Source organism: Panthera tigris, chromosome D4 (genome assembly GCF_018350195.1).
Source record: "Panthera tigris isolate Pti1 chromosome D4, P.tigris_Pti1_mat1.1, whole genome shotgun sequence".
Classification (NCBI taxonomy): domain Eukaryota; kingdom Metazoa; phylum Chordata; class Mammalia; order Carnivora; family Felidae; genus Panthera; species Panthera tigris.
In genome coordinates, this window is record NC_056672.1 from 87915277 (window position 1) to 87934395 (window position 19119).

General features: G+C 56.2%; 1 protein-coding gene across 1 annotated transcript in view; it reads left to right on the forward strand.

Annotated features, from left to right (window-relative positions):
- Positions 1–14909, forward strand: part of ASS1 (argininosuccinate synthase 1) — a 53074-nt gene extending 38165 nt beyond the window's left edge. The window contains exons 13-16 of the mRNA XM_042964857.1: positions 4672–4803; positions 9228–9384; positions 13273–13338; positions 14627–14909. Coding sequence (XP_042820791.1) covers positions 4672–4803; positions 9228–9384; positions 13273–13338; positions 14627–14672 — 401 coding nt within the window. The 3' untranslated portion in view covers positions 14673–14909. The remainder of the gene's footprint in view (positions 1–4671; positions 4804–9227; positions 9385–13272; positions 13339–14626) is intronic.
- The last annotated feature ends 4210 nt before the right edge of the window (positions 14910–19119 follow it).

Sequence of the window (19119 nt, forward strand, 5' to 3'; positions counted from 1 at the left end):
CCTTGGGCTCCAGCCAGCCTCCCTTCCCCGGGTCTTTGCAAATCTCTCCCTCTGGATCCTGCTTTCCCAAAGCAGACCACCTCTGGTCCAGGCGCCCTCACCCCTATCCCCACCCGCTGCCCCGGACCCCAGCTCACTGGTGGATCTCCCTCAGTTCTGCCAAGCCGTGCAGGTCCGGTTAACCTGGCAGCCTCGGGAGCAGAGAAACAGCAGCAGAAGTGTTTTGGTCCCCACCACTTCCTCCTCGGTCCACTCTCGCTCCCACCCCCACCCCCCCGCCAACCTCCCCTAGATCCCTGCCCTTTTCCCCATTCCCCCCCACCCCCGCCCCAGCAGTAATTACGGTGTGATTGAGGCTGCTCTGCAGAGAGCCAATGACACCTCTGTCTTTTTCCTGTAAACACGGGGAGATGAAAATAGACAGTTGGAGCCGCTGTGCATGTCACTGCGAAGATGTCTGTTGTCTCTTCCACCGCGACAGCGACTCACCTGTCATTTCCTCCTTCTTTTTGCGCAGTGGTTTGTATGCCGACTGTCAAAAGCCCCAAATCCATAGTCTTTTAGCATCAGGTTTCTGTCACTGTTTTTTTTTTTTTTGAAGTCATTTTTTTTTTTCCAGAAGGAATACACAGAAATCATCTGTACCCCCTACCCCTGTGGAGAGGAAAGGGGAGATCTTTCAAATGCTCTCTCTCTCCCTATCACACACTGTACACACACACACACACACACACACATGCACACACAACAGCAGCGACCTGAAAACAGCTTTTTGATCAGTCACGATTGACTTTAACACCTAAGAAAGGGAGCAGGAATATTAATTGTGCTGCTGTGTGTCAGGGGCTATGGCTTTTCTTCTTGCCCGGATGCTTCCCGCAGCCGTCGGGCACGTTCTCTGCTCCTTTCCTGGGAAACGGCTATCCTGGGCCAGCAGCAGGTGGCCCTGGGGCAGGTCACAGGTCTTCCTGGCTGGACCGTCTAGGTGTCCTCGTAGCATCGCACGTGACTGCTGTTCAGGTGATACTGTGGGGTCAGCCCCCGTGTTCTAGAGACAAAGCCAGCAGGGTGCGCACCTGTGATGTGGGTGTGCCTGGGCACTCGCCTTCCAGGCAGGCCTCCCGTGAAAGTTGGAAGGAGGAACAGTTTGCTTGGGGCTCAGAGAGGCAACTGACGTGGACCAAGGTCACACGGCAAAGCTGAGCTGGGAACTCTGCGAAGATATCCTGTCCGTGGGACTTCTGGTCCCCAGCCTCAGCCCTTTGCAAATACGGCTTGGACTGCGCCCCATGCCTGGCCCAGCCAGACAGAAAAGCAAGGAGGAGTCAGGCTCCCCAGGAGCCGGAAAGGAAGAGGGCTCCAGGGCTCTAGCTATTGGCCCGCCCCGGCTGGCACTATGGAGACCGACCGTGCCAATATACGGATAGGCTTTGAAAGTATCTGGGTTTTTCCAAGACGTGGCAAAACTAATCATTAGAAGGCCTGTTTGCAATTCAATAAGTACCGAGTTCTTAGCTTGTGCCTAAGATGGACGAAAGGCCAGTAAAACCTCTGTCGGTATCTTGCTTTAGGTGGCTCTTGGAAAATTACTATGTTCCCGACCATAAAGTTTCTAGGATAGTTGAAAACCTGCCCCTTTAATATTGTGCTCATCTCTGCCATTCCGGAGGCCGACTTTGTTGATGTGGTTGTTGATTTATTTATTTTGAGAGTGGGGAGGGGCAGAGAGAGAGTCCCAAGCAGGCTCCACGCTCATCGAGGAGCCCAATGTGGGATGGGACTTGATTCCATGACCATGAGATCACGACCTGAGCCGAAATTAAGAGCTGGGACCCTTAGCCGACCCAGCCACACGGGTGCCCCTGGAGGCAGGCATTTCTCCGTGTTCCCAACATGTCTGTCTTTGTAAACAGATGGCTGAACCTGTCCGGTCTTTCTCCGTGGCCCCGGGGGCCACTGGGAGCCACGCGTGTGTGGTACCTTACCGCCCCAACTTCTGTGCTAAGCTCTCGTAGGTTTTCTGTGGCTCCCCGTTCTCATGCTCTTGGCTTTTCTCAGCCATCCATCCGCCACCAGCCTTTCTGCCCTTTCTGGCTTGTGGCTGGGGGCCGCCCCGAGCCCATTTGAACCTTGTTTGCCAAAAGCTGAGTGAGGGTCTGAACAACTCCCCAGGACTCCAGGGCTTGGGGCCGGTGCGTGAACTTGGGATGGTGGGGTCTTCCTGCTGGGGAGGCCATTTCCCCTGCCCCCCTGAAAGGTCACGGTTGGAGCAGGACAGTAGACCTTGCCCTGAGGGCCACACAAGTGGAATGGGACAGGCTCCTTCGTGGCACACTGTGATCATATTGGCACCTGGCCTCTAGGTGGGGCTTTGACATGGATGTGCCCACCCCCCAAGACCAGGATAGCAGAGGTTTGCAGATAAGAGACTCACCACCTGCCCCCCACACACCCCAGAGAGGCTCTTTTCTTCTACTTGGGAACACCTCGGAGCCAGGGTGAGAGCCCAGGCTTTTCCTCCTAAGCCACTCCTCAGATTTGTTCCCTTTCACGCCCTGGTAAGCACGGGATTGCTTTGCCAGAGGCCCTGAGAAGCAGCCTGGGGCAGAGAAGGGAGGTCCAGTGCCGGTCCCACTCGCCTTGGGCAGGTCCCCTCCCTCCCCGGCTTCAGCCTGCCCCTCTGTGAAAGCGGTGTTGGACCCGGTTGGCATTTAAAGGACTTCTTGGTGGAGCCCAGCGTTTTCGGAGGGGCTTCCGCTCCCCGCAGCGGGGCCTGGGCTGCGTGTTCTAAAGGCCGGGCTTCTGCCAAAGCCTATCTGAATAACAGGTTTGCAGCTCAAAGTTAGGACAACAGGGCACCGGCGATCCGAAAGGGCCTGTCCTTGCCCCGGCATTTCTGCGACTCCCAGACGGAAAGATCCAAGGCGGGCAGGTTCTCGGAGGAGGGCATTTCTGGCCAGGGACAGCGCACTCAGCCGTGTCCTCGGCACCTTGGGTTCCAGGGTTGAAAACAACCTCCTTTCTGATTTGGGCTCGGGGCAGGGGAGGCTTTTTGAAACCTTTTTGTGGAAACCGTGGTACAATACACCTAACAGGTGTATTTGAACCATTTTCGAGCCTACGGTCCAGTCCAAATACATTCACAGTGCTGTGCAGCCGGCCCACCGGCTACCTCTAGCCTCGTTTTCGCCTTCCCGAACCGGAGAGTCCTCACCCTGTAAACCAGCCCCTCCCCCAGCCCCTCCTCCTTCCCAGCCCCTGGCGCCCGCCCTTCTACGTTCTGTGCCTATGAACCTGACGAGTCTGGGGGGCCTCACGTAAAGTGGAACCGTGCAGGATCTGTCTTCCCGCGACCGGCTGGCGCTCCTTGTGCCCTGTTCTCCGGGCGCATCCCCGCCGGATCCCGCGTCAGAACCCCCTCCCTCTTTCAGGCCAGATAATAATTCTGTTGAGTGTGTTTGCCACATTTTGTTGAGCCGTTCGGCCGTCGGTGGGCATTCGCGCTGCTTCCGCCTTCTGGCCGTGGTGAACACGGCCGTGCAGGTCCTTTCTGGTTTTTAGAGCAGCCAGGGTGGCGAGACCGCGGTACGTTTTCAGGATCACCAAAACATTCCGTTAATACCGGAACGTTATGCGGGGGGAGGAGGGGAACCTTTTGGAGAGGCATCTGCGGAAGGGGGACGGTTACGGCCCCGCCATCGGGACAGCAGACTCTGTGGTCAGCTCAAGGTGCTGCCCTGAACTTCACCGGAGAGGCCGTACTGCTCGCCGCAAGAGGGGGTCTGACCGTGCGCGCGCGCGGGCGGTCCTGCCTCTGGGCACCGCGGTGTCCTCCCCTCTAGGGAGGAATCTGGGAATCACACCTTCCTCCCGGGACCGCGCTCAGCTCGGGGCCAGGCGCCTCAGTGTCACTTCGGAGACCGTCTGGTCCAAGCAGGCTGTTTAGGAAACGGAGGGGCTGGGCCTGACGTAATAGGGACGGAGGGGGGCCGTGAGCAAGACCAGCCTCCCCACGACCTTCTGGGTTTGGGCCCCCACCGCCAGCTGAGCCACAGGGCAGCCGACAGCACTGGTCAGGGACGTGGCCCCACGTTGGGCACGTCCTTTCTCCTCCCAGGCTCAGTTTCCCCATCTGTGCATGGGGCCAGCACAGGATACCGCCGAGCCCTCCGCGGCTACCCCAGAGGTGAGGGCTCCTCTGCAGAGACGTGACTTATAAGGGAGCCTCTGGCTGAAGGTGGCATGTGTGTGCACAGCTGTCCCCTCCCCTGGCTCCCCCAGTGGAAGGGAGGAAGGGATATTTGGGGCCCTGGGCTCCACCGTGGTTGGTTTAATTATAGGTTTTCAGCCGCGGGCCGGTGGGCACGCGTTGGGAGGGAGGGGGGAACAGCTCCGAAACCCTGTCATTTTCCAACGTCTGAGGGCCTCTTCAAAGGGGGGATCCAGACATTTTCTCCACAAGCCGCAGAGTGGACTGTCGTGGCCCCAGCATGAGCATAATGACAGGAGCGTTTTGCGGCAAGCTGGGAGTGAATGGGTCCGACCGGCTTGTCTCCTGTCAGACGAGTCATTATTTTTTTTTTCCATTTTTTTTGTCATTTGCTGACAGTTTGGGTTTCATGCGTTTCTCTCTTTTTTTCTCCTTTTCCCCCTGCCTGGAAAAATGGCTAGGTATCTACGAGACCCCAGCAGGGACGATCCTTTACCATGCTCATTTAGACATCGAGGCCTTCACCATGGATCGGGAAGTGCGCAAAATCAAACAGGGCCTGGGCTTGAAATTCGCCGAGCTGGTGTATACGGGTGCGTAGACCCCGCTGCCCTCCCCTCCCTAAGCAAACAGCACCCTCCTCCGGTCCCGCTCCACCCACCGCCATCCTCGCGAGAGAGCCCGAAGGATGCAGGCTGAAGGGGGTCAGGCGAGGGCGGGGGACAAGGAGCGAGGGGGGCGGGGGCGCCAGAACCTGCCTTCCTCGCAGGGTGTTGAGGGGAATGTGTCAGTCCCCCCAGGATGTCCAGCCGCTCTGCCACCTGCGATTCGCGTGACGTCAGGGGGGCCAGGGAAGCGTCACACATCATCCCTGGGGTGGCCGACTTTGACGCGGCACGCGTGCCAGGCACTGTGTGGGGACACCAGCCATCCCAGAGAGTCCCTCCCAACGTTCCCAGGAGAGCTCCGGCCAGCTCTTGTTACAGACGAGGAAACTGAGGCTCAGAGGAAAAGGACCTTGTACAAAATGACACAACCGGAGGTGGCCTAGTTGGGTCTGGCCCCAGGTCAGGCTGTCTCCAGGCGGAACCTGGAACCACCTCAAGCGAGGGAAAGGCTGCCTTGACCAAGAACTCGGCCCCAGGTCCGGGCATCGCACGAGCCAGATGTCACTAACCCACGCTCGGAATGACATTAGCACGCAGTATGGGTGGGCCCCCGATTTACAGTTGAGACTCGGGTTTCCGTGCCTTACCTGTCGTCCCAGAGTTGGAATCCACATTGTAAAACACTGGTCCCCAGGTCCGGCCCATCTTCCATACCTGTTCAGCCCCTGAGGGGAACCCAGTTTTTGTTGGTTTTTTTTTTTAATACTTCTTAAATAGTTGGGGGAAAAGTTAATGACACTCTTTCACGTCACAGGAAAATGACAGGTAATTCGGATTTCAGTGTCCATAAAGAGTTTTGGGGGCACGGCCGCGCTCATTGGCTCCCATGTTGTCTCTGGCCGCCTCCGAGAGATAATGGCAGTGCTGAGTAGTTGTGAGAGAGGCCGCACGGCCCGTAGAGCCTGGAATAGTTACTGTCTTCAGGGCCCTTTCCGGAAGATGTTTGCCGACCCCGCTCTATGGCATTCACCGGCTCCTTAACGTGAGAAACCACATCACAGCAAACAGCCCCTCTGAGCTGTGGCCGGGGACCGGCTGCTGACACCTATGGGGTCCTGGACGTCAGGGGGACCCTGGAGAGTGAACATTAATAATCCCTACCTGGGATAAGACTCCGCGGCTCCTACTCACCCCCTCCTCCTCCACCCGGAGCTTTTATTTCCTTTGAAAGCTCCTAACCACTGCAACTCCTCTTGGGGCTTCAAGGGGACTCGGTGGTTATTGGCTGGGTGATCTCTCCCTCCCATCGTATCCGGCAGCTTTGAAGCCGGGTCCCCCTCCTTCCCAGGTAGAGACAGGTGTTTAAATACCATTGTCTCCTGCGGGCTCTCTTGCTCAGCAGGGCTTCAGCTGGAAGGTGGATTCTGGTTACAAAGGAGGAGAGTCGTGAAGCCTGGCGGGCCAGTGGGGGAGAGCACCTGGCCCGGGCGGCGGGCTGCTAGCTCCGAGGCCTCGGCTGCTGCGGGGAGGCCGAGCGGGGGCAAGCCACCAGTCGCCAGCCACCTCCCTTCTCATCACAGAAGGGCTGCTACCTCTTGCCGAGGGGCCCCGAGCTGGGCCCTCACGGGTATCACCTCATCTTGGCTGCACAGAGGTGAAGACACTTGAACGGTTTCACGGCTGACGAGTGGTGGCTTTGAGCCCGGGACAGGCCAGCTTCGGAGGGCAAGTGCTCAGCCGCTCCAGTCGATCCCAGGAGGCAGGAGGGGCGTGGGGGGCAGGGAAAGTGGGCTGGGGCCCTTAGGAAAGGGAGATCAAGTGTGGGGTGGACAGAGCATGCAGGGGGCGGGGGGGAGGGTTGCTACTGCAAAGTGTATTGAAAACTCCAAATGCCTGGCATGTTTCCCAGGATAGAGGCAGGGACCAGGGCCATGCCTCTGGCTGGTTTGATGACCTTGAGTAGGTCTGTCTACCCCAAGCCTCAGTTTACCCTCCTGTGAAACACAGGGCACCAGGCTGGGACTCTTTACGGTTCCTGATTCTAACAGCTCAGTCATACAGCCACTGCGCTGTGACACTCGGCTTCCCCGGAGTGCAGACAGGGAGACTGAGGCACGAGGGAGCCCTTCTGCCTCAGCCCCACTCCTAGATGCCCTGGTGACTGACCCCTGTTCATTTCCGTCTCCTCACCCCATCCCCACATCTCCCTATGGGCTTGTACAGATCCCCTCCCTCCAGGCGCAGACCCTGGTCCCAACCCACAGGGTCATCCTGGCAGGATCCCGGCTTCAGGACCCATCTCCTTTAGGGCACATAAGCTCACCTCCTCTCCCCTCGCCTCAGTTACTTCAGCAGAAAAATGGGTATAACGCACCCCTCGTACAGAGGGCTGTTATCCCGATAGGCACAGTGCCTGGCCCAGCCCAGAGCTGAGATGCCCATGCAACGCACCAAGTTCACTGCCCCTCTCCCCAGGCTGGGTCCGCTGGGAAAAGAAATCTGAGTGCAAGACCTCCACGTAGTAGAGGTGGGGAGGTCCCGAGATAAAGCCCAGGCCGGGTCTTCCCGCGTGGGTTTCAGCCCCCTATCTCTGGCTCTGTCTTCCAGCCTGAGAGCTTAAAGGTCTAATCATCCTGACTTAGAAAGATGGCCAAGCCACCGGGGCATGGCAGGGAAGGGGCGCGGGGGGCATCAGCGTCCCCTCCCACGGGGGTCTGGGCCAGAGTCGGGAGCACTCTTCGGGATCTGACTGTGGCTTGGGACAGCCTCTTCCTCTCTGGGTTTCTGTCTCCCTGTATGCAGTGAGGGCTGGCGGAGGCCGAGTTCAAATCTGGGATTTAAAATGCTTAGTGTTCGGCCCACATCCTGTCATTGAAACCACACAACTCCCCCCGAGAATGGTTAGTACTCTCTCACCGTACAAACGAGGGAACCGAGGGACAGAGAAGTTGCATCGCTTGTCAGCGTGGAGCGGGAGGTGAACCCAAGTGACAGGTGGCTGGAGAGCGAGGACCCAGTCTCTTCTCTCCCTGCCTGGCCCCTCCCCCACTTCTGCAAGCCACCGGACCCCGGACCCCATCCCGGAGAAGGCCTGCTCCACTTTCCCACGGAGAGCCTCAGCAGGTGCCCACCCCCCCGCCCCCCGCCCCAGAGGCCCGGCCTCCAACAATAGCTGCAGACCTGGGGCTGACCTGGCCCTTTATCAGGGCAGGAGATCGCGCACCATCTGGCCCCACAGCTGCCCAGGTGGGGTCACCTTCCCGGCTCCGTTTCAAAGAAACCCTGCCGCCTGAGCTGTCCCTCCCCCAATCCTGCCCGCGCGGCCACCCGCCCTCCACAGGGACCAGAGAGGAGATAGCTGTCTGCAGGTCTGAGCCTGTTGGGGCTGAGATACAGGCCCTGGGGCAGCCTGGGGACTGAGCACATGGCCTTCGCTGGCCTTAGGGCTCCGGGGGTCAGAGCTTGGGGGCGGGGGAGGCGGCACATTTCTCAGGCACCTTGTGCGCTGATGGATGTTCCATCCCGGGACAGGAGAATTCCAAGATTATCATGAACTTGGGAACTAAGGGCAGACCCAGGCCCCTCAGGGTCTGCTTGGGTGTGACCTTGGAGAAACCTCGGCTTCCCCGAGCCTTACTTGCTCACCCAGAGAAGAGAGAGGCTAAGAGAGTTTTTCTCATAGGGCTGTTTATGCCCATTCGAAGAGCCAGTCCAGGATACCTGTGCTTCATTCATAAAAATATTTGCATATGCAAATATTAGCAGTATGTTGACAGGTTACTGACATCCAGGGAGTAGGGGGGGTGGTGGGGGATGCGTACTGGCTCTTGGCCAGGACGCCAGTGTGTGGATGCCCAGGACTTCCATGCCCAAGAAGCCCACTAGTCCTGGGAGGGTGATTTTGTGTCACCCCAACTCCAGACATGGGGAAACAGAGGCAGAGAGGGGAAGGCCACGCACATGTGGCCTTTCTGCACCCGAGCCACCATCCAGCTGCCCGTGCTGGGTGCTTCCATTGCTCAGGCTGGGGTCACACACACGCCTGAGTCTCAGGAGGCATCCTGCCCCACCGCTGTCCGCTGTCCTCATGAGACTGAGCTCCCAGCGGGCAAGCGTCCCTTCACCGCCGTGTCCCCAGTGCCTGGCCCGTTGTGCTCCCTGAATGTCTGGCCTGAGGCAGAGGGTTATAGCTCCCCTCCTCCTGATCGTGGCAAGGGTACCTCCTTACCCACAAGAGACCTGCAGGGCCACAGGCCAGGCCTGCGGGCTTATGCCACAAGTGCGCGTCATGCCGAGACTCGGCAGTGAACAGGGCCGACCCACCCCCGAGGTCCACCATGATGGGCTGAGGCGTGCGGCACCCCAGCGCCGTGGGCCACCCTAGCACCCTCACTTTGTCCCCGCTGCAGGTTTCTGGCACAGCCCTGAGTGTGAATTCGTCCGCCACTGCATCGCCAAGTCCCAGGAGCGCGTGGAAGGGAGAGTGCAGGTGTCTGTCTTCAAGGGCCAAGTGTACATCCTCAGCCGGGAGTCCCCACTGTCCCTCTACAACGAGGAGCTGGTGAGGTAGGTGCCCTACAATTGCCCCAGCTGGGGAACAGACCCCCACAGCCAGTGTCTCTTCTGACGGGCTTTCTCAACAAAGATGAGCACGAGCAGGGCACGGAGGAGACGGTCACGAAGAGAACAGACATGCTGCCTCTGCCCTCGGGGCCCTTACAGGCTAGATGGGGAGAAAGGCACCAATCCAATGATCGATTGAATGAGGAAAGGGGGTGTTAGGCTGGGGCGAGGTGCTGGGTACTCTGGGTAGAGTGTGGAGAAGCTTCCCTGAGGAAGTCACCTTTGAGCTGGCCTCCAAAAGACAGGAGCTAACCAGGTGGAGAGGCAGCAGGCAAGTTTCCAGGGAGGTTCTGGGCCTGGGAAGAGCCTAGAACATTCCAGGCACTACCAGAACCATGGGAGGGACCAGAGCATGGGGGCCGGGGACCAGAGCATGGGGTTCCTGGAGCCAGATCTTAAAGGGAAGGACCCATCAGATCTTTTGTTTCCCAAGGGTCCTTTCTGGCTGCCCTGGAGAATGGATTCGGGCGGGGAGGGAATGAGCAAGGGTAGAGCCCATAAAGCACCCCATGGGACATGCCGGTGGCTGGGACCCGGCTGATGGTCCTGGAGACCGAGAGAAGCAGAAGGATGTGACAAATGGTTCAGAGGGAGAATCGAGGGACACCTGGGTGGCTCAGCCGGTTGAGCATCCGACTCTTGATTTCAGCTCAGGTTATGATCTCCAGGTTCATGAGATCGAGACCCCCGTGTCAGGCTCTGTGTTGATGGTGCAGAGCCTGCTTGGGATTCTATCTCTCTCTCTCTCTCTCTCTGTCTGTTTCTGCCCCTCCCGCACACACTCTTCATCTCTCAGAATAAATAAATAAACCTTAAAAAATTCAAATAAGAGAGGTAGAATCGAAAGGGCTTGGACGTGGAAGAAGATGAGGAGGAGGTATGAATCACCCAGCACGAGCTGGGCGCGCTTCGGTGGCAAGTCCTGGGTGGAGGGAATTCTTGAGGAAAGAGCGTGCATTTGGATTCAGACACCCTGAGGGTGAGTCATCTTTGAGACTGACCAGGAGAGTGCCTGGTCAACCCTTGGACACACGGGTCTAGAGGGGAGGAGAAATTGGGTTGAAGACAGTGGAGAGTGGTGGACAGCCGGATGTTTTCCGAAGCCCGGAGGAAACTGGCTGGGGGCTAGGATCAGACTGAGAGGGCAAGGGAGCCAAGGAGGGATCTTGAGGCCAAGCCGAGGGTGCTGACGAGGCCCCGGGGGGACAGGCTGCGGAGCCCGGGTGGGCCGGGTCAAAGGCAGCCTTTGCCTTTGAGCTGCACCTGCATTCGTGTAGGAGAGCATGGCCTTCGCCGATGATCAAGGCATCCCTTTTGGAGGTCATCTGGCCAAACCAGAGGTGGGGACAGACAGCCCCCCCACTCCCCCGACTCAAGTCCCAGGCCTAGGTCAGCCCCCGGGGGGGACGCCCGTTGGGAATTAGTGTGTGAGTTTTGTTTGGCAGCCAATATTATTTTTCTCTTTCCCTTCTCCTAGCCGTGTTGAGCGTCTCCCCCCTTCCATTTTTCTAAACACTCTATAAGCCATAAATATAACCGAATCAGTTTAGATCAGTCGGGGTAAATGTCAAATTATCTTCTCTCTTTCTCTCTCTGGCTCTTTCTTCCCTCCCCCTCCGAATCAACAGCCTCTAATAATCTGCCCAACCCTTCATTAAGCCTTACAGCCTCACTCAGGGAGATTAAATGAAGAAAGTAAAAAGGGGAAGGGAAAAAAAAGAGAGAAAAGCAGGCGCATTTATTCTCACTGTGTCTCCGACCATTTCCCCTTTCTTTTTGATTTCTACATCGCTGACTTGAAAGCCCTTGAATGACAGCGTCACAGGGACCAGCGAGGAAGCCGTGAGAGGTAGCAGGGCTGGAAATGCCGAGGCACAGTAGGTAGAAAGTAACGTAATTATAGAGCAGGTCAGAGCCACTCGAATGAACAAAAATAAAAGCACAGAGGTTTTCTGTAGACCGTCAGGGGAGGTAAAAAAAAAAAAAAAAATCATTGTAAACTCTTTTTCCACCACCCCCCACCCACCCACCCCAAACCACGATTTTAAAAAGAGGTTTTTCAGCTCCTGAGAAACACCTCTCGGAAACTCTTCGGCAGCCTTGCGGGACAAGTTGGTCCCTGGACGCGGGCCTCCCTTTGCAGGGGCTGCTGGGGCCGGTGGACACGGGGCGACAGGGAGAGGGGAGTGGGAAAGTTTGTTTTGACACGTGCGACGAGATGGTGTCGCAAAGGCAGGTGTGCATGGAGGGGAGCTGGAAGCTCGGAGCCCTGGCTTCTCCCTGGGCCGAGCACAGGGGTCCTTCTGAAGGGGATCGGTGGCAATGTGTTCCACAATTTGTGGGGGGATGGTGGGGGGAGGGGTAAGCTTCATTTATCATCCAGGGCAAAGTCCTTAAAAGGGATCCATGGAGGCTGATGCTTTAGTTTGGTCCGGCTTTTTCTCCTCCCAGTCAGGGGCAGGGGGCAAGAGGCAGCGCCCCCCCCCCCCCCCGAAGTCTGTCATCTTCCCCCTTACAGGGGAACTTGCTGGTCGGCTCCTGGTGGCTTCAGCCACCTGAGACCTGGAGGGGCCAGCGGAGGTGAGGAGGAAGGGAGGGGTGGGAGTTCGTGGGCAGCTTCACAGCCCCACGAAGGTCAGGGCAAGGGCATGGTGTGGGTCGGGCAACAGAACCCACTTCCTGAACAAGTTTCAGGACAGGGGAGCCCAGAGACCCCATTGGTCCTTGGAAAAAGCCCACATCCACAAAGAGCCAGCCAGAGGCACAGCCTTAGGGCGAAAACACCCGCAGATTCTCCTCTGCCCTCCTCCTCCCCGATCTCACCCCTGGGGAGAAGGGCTCCTGAGGGGACAGGCCGCCCCCCTTGTCATTGAGAACCTTGAGACTGCTTTGTCCCGAGGCTGGAGTTCTGGAGACGTGAAGACAAGGGGCTGATTCAGAGCAGGATGCGTGAGAAACAGAGGAGGGTCCTCTGCCCACGGGGGGGCCTTGGAGGGTGGCCGTGTGGAGACAGATCTGAGACCGCAGCGCCCCTGAACTTGTCCTCAAAGAGCTTATCACAGTCACAGTTAAGGAAGGCAGGTGGGTGCTTGAGTGCTCCCGTCTCTGCGCCACCCACACCCCGCGGGCCCTGTTCTCGTCTCCCTCTCGGTTTCCTCGGCACCTGCGGGTCCTGGGTGCCTAAAAGATCCCCAAATAAATGAATGAGTGAATGAATGATACAAGGTAATGACATTGAGAGCCCCCGTTTGGCAAGTAAAAGCCTGAAGTTCAAAGAACAGGAATATTTGCCCTAAGCTCCCTGGCGGAGGGGGGGGGGGGAAGGGGCGGCAGAGCTGAGAGACAGGCCCCTCCCCACCCCACCCCCACCCCACCCTGAAGGACTGTGGTTGGGAGGGGCTTTGGAAGCTAGGGAAGTGAAAACAGCCCCAGAGAGGTCGAATCTGGAAGAGGAAGGCTGTAGATGGGGCGGGGGGCGGGGGAAGACACTGGTAACAGCAGTGGTTGACCAGTCGCTTCTGGTGGCCAGCTGGCGTGGGGCGGGCACCAGGTTCGTGGATGGGTTAGGCAGGGTCTGGCCGGGACCCTACCTGCCCCGTCGTGTTAGCAGGGATGAGGCTCCCCGCTCTCCAGCCCCGGACACGGTGCCTGGCCCGTAGTAGGGCTCCTGAATTGGGACAGAAATGCAACGAGAAGCCAAAGTTTGGGTCAGCAGGGCAGAAATACCCCGGGTACCTGGGAGCCTGAGCGGTGCCCAGCCCCAGAGATCCTCTGACATCGCAAAGCAAGGCCTGGGGGCTGTGCTGACAGGCTTCTACTGTCTCCTTGCAGCATGAACGTGCAGGGCGATTATGAGCCCATCGATGCCACCGGCTTCATCAATATCAACTCCCTCAGGTGAGCGGCTCTGGGCCCTGATGGGTCCTCAACACCCCCCTCCCCCAGGTGTGGGCAGCAGGCAGTGATAGGACCTCAGCTGCCCTTTCCTAGACAAGCCCCACCTTTCTGTCCCCCTGCCCATGGCACCTGCAGTGCCTGCTTTGGACCCAGCCTGTTCCTATTCTCAAGGAGGCAGAAGGCACAGCCAAGAGCCACAGAGGGTCCTGGATACGTGGGTTCCATGTTTCCGGGTCCTGCCTTTTGCCTCTGACACTTACTCCCACCCTCTCCAGCTGGAAGAAGGACTCCGCTAGGAGCCCCTTGCCTGGGTGGGTTAGAAAGGGAAATGGCCAAGAGGTAGAAAGGCGCCTCAGAGAGTCACCGGGCCAGAAGGCACCCGTCGCCACACCCGAGCTGCGGGTCTAACTGGAAACCACCCTAGCCACGTGGACCCCCATGGCCTAGCGGGGTAGCGAGTACCATCTGAAGCCGCTCAGACCTGGGTTCAAAGCCGAGCTCTGCAGTACGGTCTCAGAGCAAGGGCAAACAGGGTCATTTATTCCCAACAGTCACCATACACTAAGCCACTCCCAAGGCACTCTCCTAACTTGTCTCCTTTAATTCTTACACAAAGCTGCGACTCCAGAAACAGGCCCAGAGCGGTTAAGTAACCTGCCCACAGTCACACAGCTAGGAAGCCATATTGCTGAGTCCAGAAGGTGTGTCTGTCCAGCTCTGGGTGCTTAGCCACCAACTTCCTTCTCTCGGGACTTGGCGTTGGGTAGAAGGCACGAGTCTCTCTTGTCTCCCTGACACATGCACTGGGCACAGAGCCACCGTTTTCCCCCGAAGCCAGGCTCCTGTCCCTGGTGCCGAGACCGAGGGAGACGCTGAATCCAGCCTGACCTTCCCGGGCGCTCTCCGCTCCGACAATCACCTCCGCCAACCCGCCTCCTTCGCCCTCTGTATTTTATGACTATAAACCCTTTTTCAATGGCTCCAAACACATCGGGTTTTCATAATGGCCTCTTCATCTCTCCCATTGCCAGTTAAATGCTTTGTCTTCAACAATGCCAAGCAATGTTTTCCCCCAAAGATAAATTAATTACATTATCCTGATTGGAGGGCAGGAGGGGCCGGGGGCAGGAGTGGGAACAGAGGGGGGGAAAAAAAGACAACTTCACACACACGCACATCTTAACAAGCAGCTGCCCCCCGCCACCCGGGTTGGGCCCGAATTAATTGAACCGAGTGCATGTTGTTATTGTTAATTTACATTTTTCTTTGTTTTGAATCTGGTTTACAGGCTGAAGGAATATCATCGCCTCCAGAGCAAGGTCACTGCCAAATAGACCGGTTGACAATGAGGAGCTGGGCCGCCTCCTTTGCCCATCTCCCAAGTACAGGCGCTAATTGTTGTGATAATTTGTAATTGTGACTTGTTCTCCCGGGCTGGCAGCCTGGTGGGGGTGCCAGCCCCCAGCTTTGTTCCCCGCTCCCCTGCAGCCTGCAGAAGTGGGCACGGAAGGGAAGGGGGGGGGTGGCTGCAGTGCGGAGATGTAAAATGACAATTAAAAAGAGATACATTAGTCTTTTGTTTCTTTATTTCTGCAGAGAGAGGGTGTGTGTGAGACTGTGTAGTCAGTGGTGCCCTTCTTAGACCAACCTTTGTGATTTAAGCGCTACCAAAGCCACCTTTTGCCGGGGACCCTGTTTATCTGGGAGGATCGGACCGACTCTCCTCCCGCAAAAACCCCCCAGAGAATCCAGATTTGGCCCCCTGGGTCAGCCTGGCATTTTGTCACCGACTGTGGCCCCGTGCCATGTCACAGGGAACCAAGGAGAGTTTGGGTGACCTCCCGGGGAGCTGTCCCGCCCGCTGCCCACAGAGAACAGCCGGGAATGGCGGCCATGACTGCCCACAGGAGGCTCCCCCCACAGCACGGTGGCCTTATGTGGCCCAAATTATGGAGGAGGAGGAACCCTGAGTTAAGAAGAAAAGCCTGAACAGAGAACAGAAAAGGACAGCCACAGAATTTAGGGTCAACCCTTGGGGGGAGCCACCTGGCCTACAAGTTTCCCCCCATCACTCCAACACAAAACAAGGCCCAAGGCGGCCATGTCTGTGCAGTGACTCCGCCCCCTCAGCCATATCTCATTGGGCCGGGCCTGGACACCTGACCCAAGCCGGGCCAATCAGAATCTTGCTCCCAGGGACCCAGCAGGCACAAATAGGCAGAAGCGAGACCAGGTGCCCTTGGGCTGGTTGGGATGCCTCGTTCCGGAAAAGCGCGGAGGGAGAAGAAAGCAGGCGGCAGGGGGATGGGAGGAGTGGGCTTCAGGGTTCGAATCCCAGTTCCCATCCCGGTGCGCACCGTGGTGGTGGTGGCGTTTCTTCATCCGGATTCTCTAAGACAGCCTGGGGTTCTCATAACCCAGTATCGTGTGGGGCCTAAGCTTGAGGAGGGAGTGCCTGGTACTTGCAACCAAAAGCCGCTTTACTGGGAAGACTGGAGTGATTACTCTGGACCCTGCCCTGGTTCTGATCTCCCGTCTCCTGCCTTGGCCAACGAGGGTTTCTTTCAAAACGAGTTTTGTCTTTGAAACTTCTTTTTCTCTGCTAATCGGAGTTACCGGTGAATTCCTCAAAACCACCGTTGCCAAACACTTCGCTATACGCTTTATTCACATGGTCTCCCCGGACCTTCAAAACACCGTGTGGTAGACACTGTCCCCTCCATTTTACAGAGGAGGCAACAGAGGCAGAGAAATTGATTTGCCAAAGGTCCCTCAGCCGCAAGCGAGAGCCAAGGACCAAACGCTGGCCTGGCTGCCCCGCAAACGCTCCCGTGTTATGTCGTGATAGGCTGCGTCTTACTAAAATTGATTGAAATTTTATGGAAAGAATGAACACTCATCGGCTTGCCACCCAGTTACAAACACTGCTTATACCTAGTTTATTTCCTTACAGTTGTGTTTTTCTATGCTTATAAATATTTTTGCAGAGTCCTTTAAGCTAAAATATTTCAAAAAAAATTTTTTTTAACGTTTTATTTATTTTTGAGAGAGACCGAGCACGAGCGGGGAAGGGGCAGAGAGCGAGAGGGGGACACGGAATCCGAAGCAGGCTCCGGGCTCCGAGCTGTCAGCACAGAGCCCGACGCGGGGCTCGAACCCACAAACTGTGGAGATCATGACCTGAGCCGAAGTCGGGCGCTCAACCGACTGAGCCACCCACATGCCCCTGGGCTAAAGTATTTTAAAAGCAGGTGGCGTGCTCAGCTTTAAAATGTTAACATTATACCGGTCAGCCGGTTAAGCGTCTGACTCTTGCTTTTGGCTCTGGTCATGATCTCTCGGTTCATGAGTTCGAGCCCCGCATCGGGCTCCACGCTGACCGTGCAGAGCCGGCTTCGGATTCTCTCTCTTTGCTCCTCCTCTGCGCGTGCTCTTTCTCTCAAAATAAATAAATAAACTTTAACATGTTAACAGTATATCACGAATGGTTCCCCACATCATGAAATCTCTTCTCGAACACTTCCAAGAGCTACGTAACATTCCATTATATTGAAAAAAAAAAACACAAAACCCAAGTTACTCACAGATTCATAGATTTAGTTTTTTTCCACTTCTAAATTGTTTCCCTCCCCTTTGTTGGATTTCATTGGGCATTTTTGGTAGTTGGTTTATTAGCTATACTTCTTTTTGCCTTTCTGGTGGTTTCTCTAGGGGTCACAATATCTATCTTTAGCTTAACCCCAGACTACCTTCAACGAATACCGTACTGCCTCGTGTGTAAGGCGAGAATCTCACAACAGAGCAATCTTAGAACATTTCCCTTTGTGCTGTTGTAGGCATTACTTTTCCCAAACCCCTACAATACGCCGCTGTTATTTTTTTGTTAATGTTTTTATTTATTTGGGGTGGGGGGAGAGGCAGAGAGAGAGGCAGAGAGAGAAAATCCGAAGGGCGCTCAGTGCAGGCACCAGAAAGCCGGATGCGGGGCTCGAACTCACGAACCGTGAGATTGTGACTTGAGCCGAATTTGGACCCTTAACCGACTGAGCCACCCAGGTGCCTGGTTCAGGGTGCTTTTAGTGCCGCTTCTGTCTGAAGGAGCATCCTTCTGTAAGCCTCGTTTTTCCTCCTGTAGGCTGACAAAGCCTTTTTAATGTATGTGGGATTGATAACGGTGTCCTTCTTTCATGAGTCACCTTGGTAATTTGTGTCCTTGTTTTTTCTTGACTAGTGTAGCTAAAAATTTACCATTTGGGGGGCGCCTGGGCGGCTCAGTCGGTGAAGCGGCCAACTTCAGCTTAGGTGATGATCTCACCGTCCGTGGGTTCGAGCCCCGCATTGGGCTCTGTGCTGACGGCTCGGAGCCTGGAGCCTGTTTCGGATTCTGTGTCTCCCTCTCTCTCTGCTCCTCCCCACTTATGCTCCGTCTCTCTCTCTCTCTCAGAAATAAACATTAAAAAAATTTTTTTTACAAACATCGTTTTTGTCCTTGTACGTATGATGTCTGTTTTTCCTGCCTGCTTTTTTTTAAGTTTTTAAAAAATGTTTATTTATTTTTGGGAGACGGCGTGCGAGTGGGGGAGGGGCAGAGAGAGAGGGAAACAGAGAATCCCAAGCAGGTTCCCCACTGTCAGCGCAGAGCCCGACTCAGGGCTCCAACTCATGAACCATAAGATCACGACCTGAGCTGAAATTGAGAGTCGGTGGCTCGAGTGACTGAGCCACCCAGGCACCCCTTCTCTGCCTGCTTTTAAGACCATCTCTTTATTGCTGGTCTTCAGCAACATGATTATGATGTGTTTTGTTATTGTTTTCTTATGCTTATTCTACTGGGGTTCATTGGGCTTGAATCTGTGGGTTTTTATCCAATTTGGAACATTTTTGGCCGTTTCTCCTCTCAGTTAACACATGTCGCATAGTTTCCCATCCTTCCTGTTTCCACCGCGTCTCTTGTCTCGCTCGGCACAAAAACCCAAATCCTTCCTCCAGCCGGGACCAATTACCAGACACAGAAGTGAGACCACATGGGAACTCCGGCTCCAGTCGAGCCGCAAGATGACAGCGGTTGCCTGAATGGTCCCACGTAAGACCAGCAGAAGAATCACCCAGACGGACAACCTCTGGGCTCCTGAGAATGAATACAGTTTTGTTCTGTTGCATTAAGTTGGGGTTGCTTATGACGCAGAAACAGATCAGCAATACATTTACTAGGGCCTATGAATCCCTTCGTGGCTCCCTACTGCCTCCCTCCCTCACCTCCTTCACTGCCCCCCTCAGTCTGTCCAGTCCCCTGCCTTACTTGCTGTTCCCCAAACAGGCCAAGCTCTGCCTGGAGCCACCTGCCCGAGACGGCCACAAGTCTCACTTGTTATAGAGCCCCAACCTGGCACCTACTATACCCTTTCCCCTGCCTTTCTCTGCTCCATATTACCTATCACCACCTGACACGTTATGCGTTGCTTTGCTTTGTGTGTCTAATAATTTTTTTATTGGATGCTGGGCATTGTTGAGTGTCTCTCCCACCGGAACAGGGAGCTCCCTGTGGGCAGAGACCCGGTCTCCGGGTCAGACCCAGACAGCCGTGTCCCTGGTGCTGAAACCGTGTCTGGTCCATAACAGGTACTCAGAAAATTTTTGTTGGATGTTGAATATCCACCCAGCCTTGATTAGCTCAGAAGCCACATCCAAGGAACTTTAGAAGCACACATTCCCTCTGCCCCCAGTTCAGAGCCCATCCCTGATCTCGAAGTACAGGGAGGTGCCCATGGTGGTTAGGCCCTC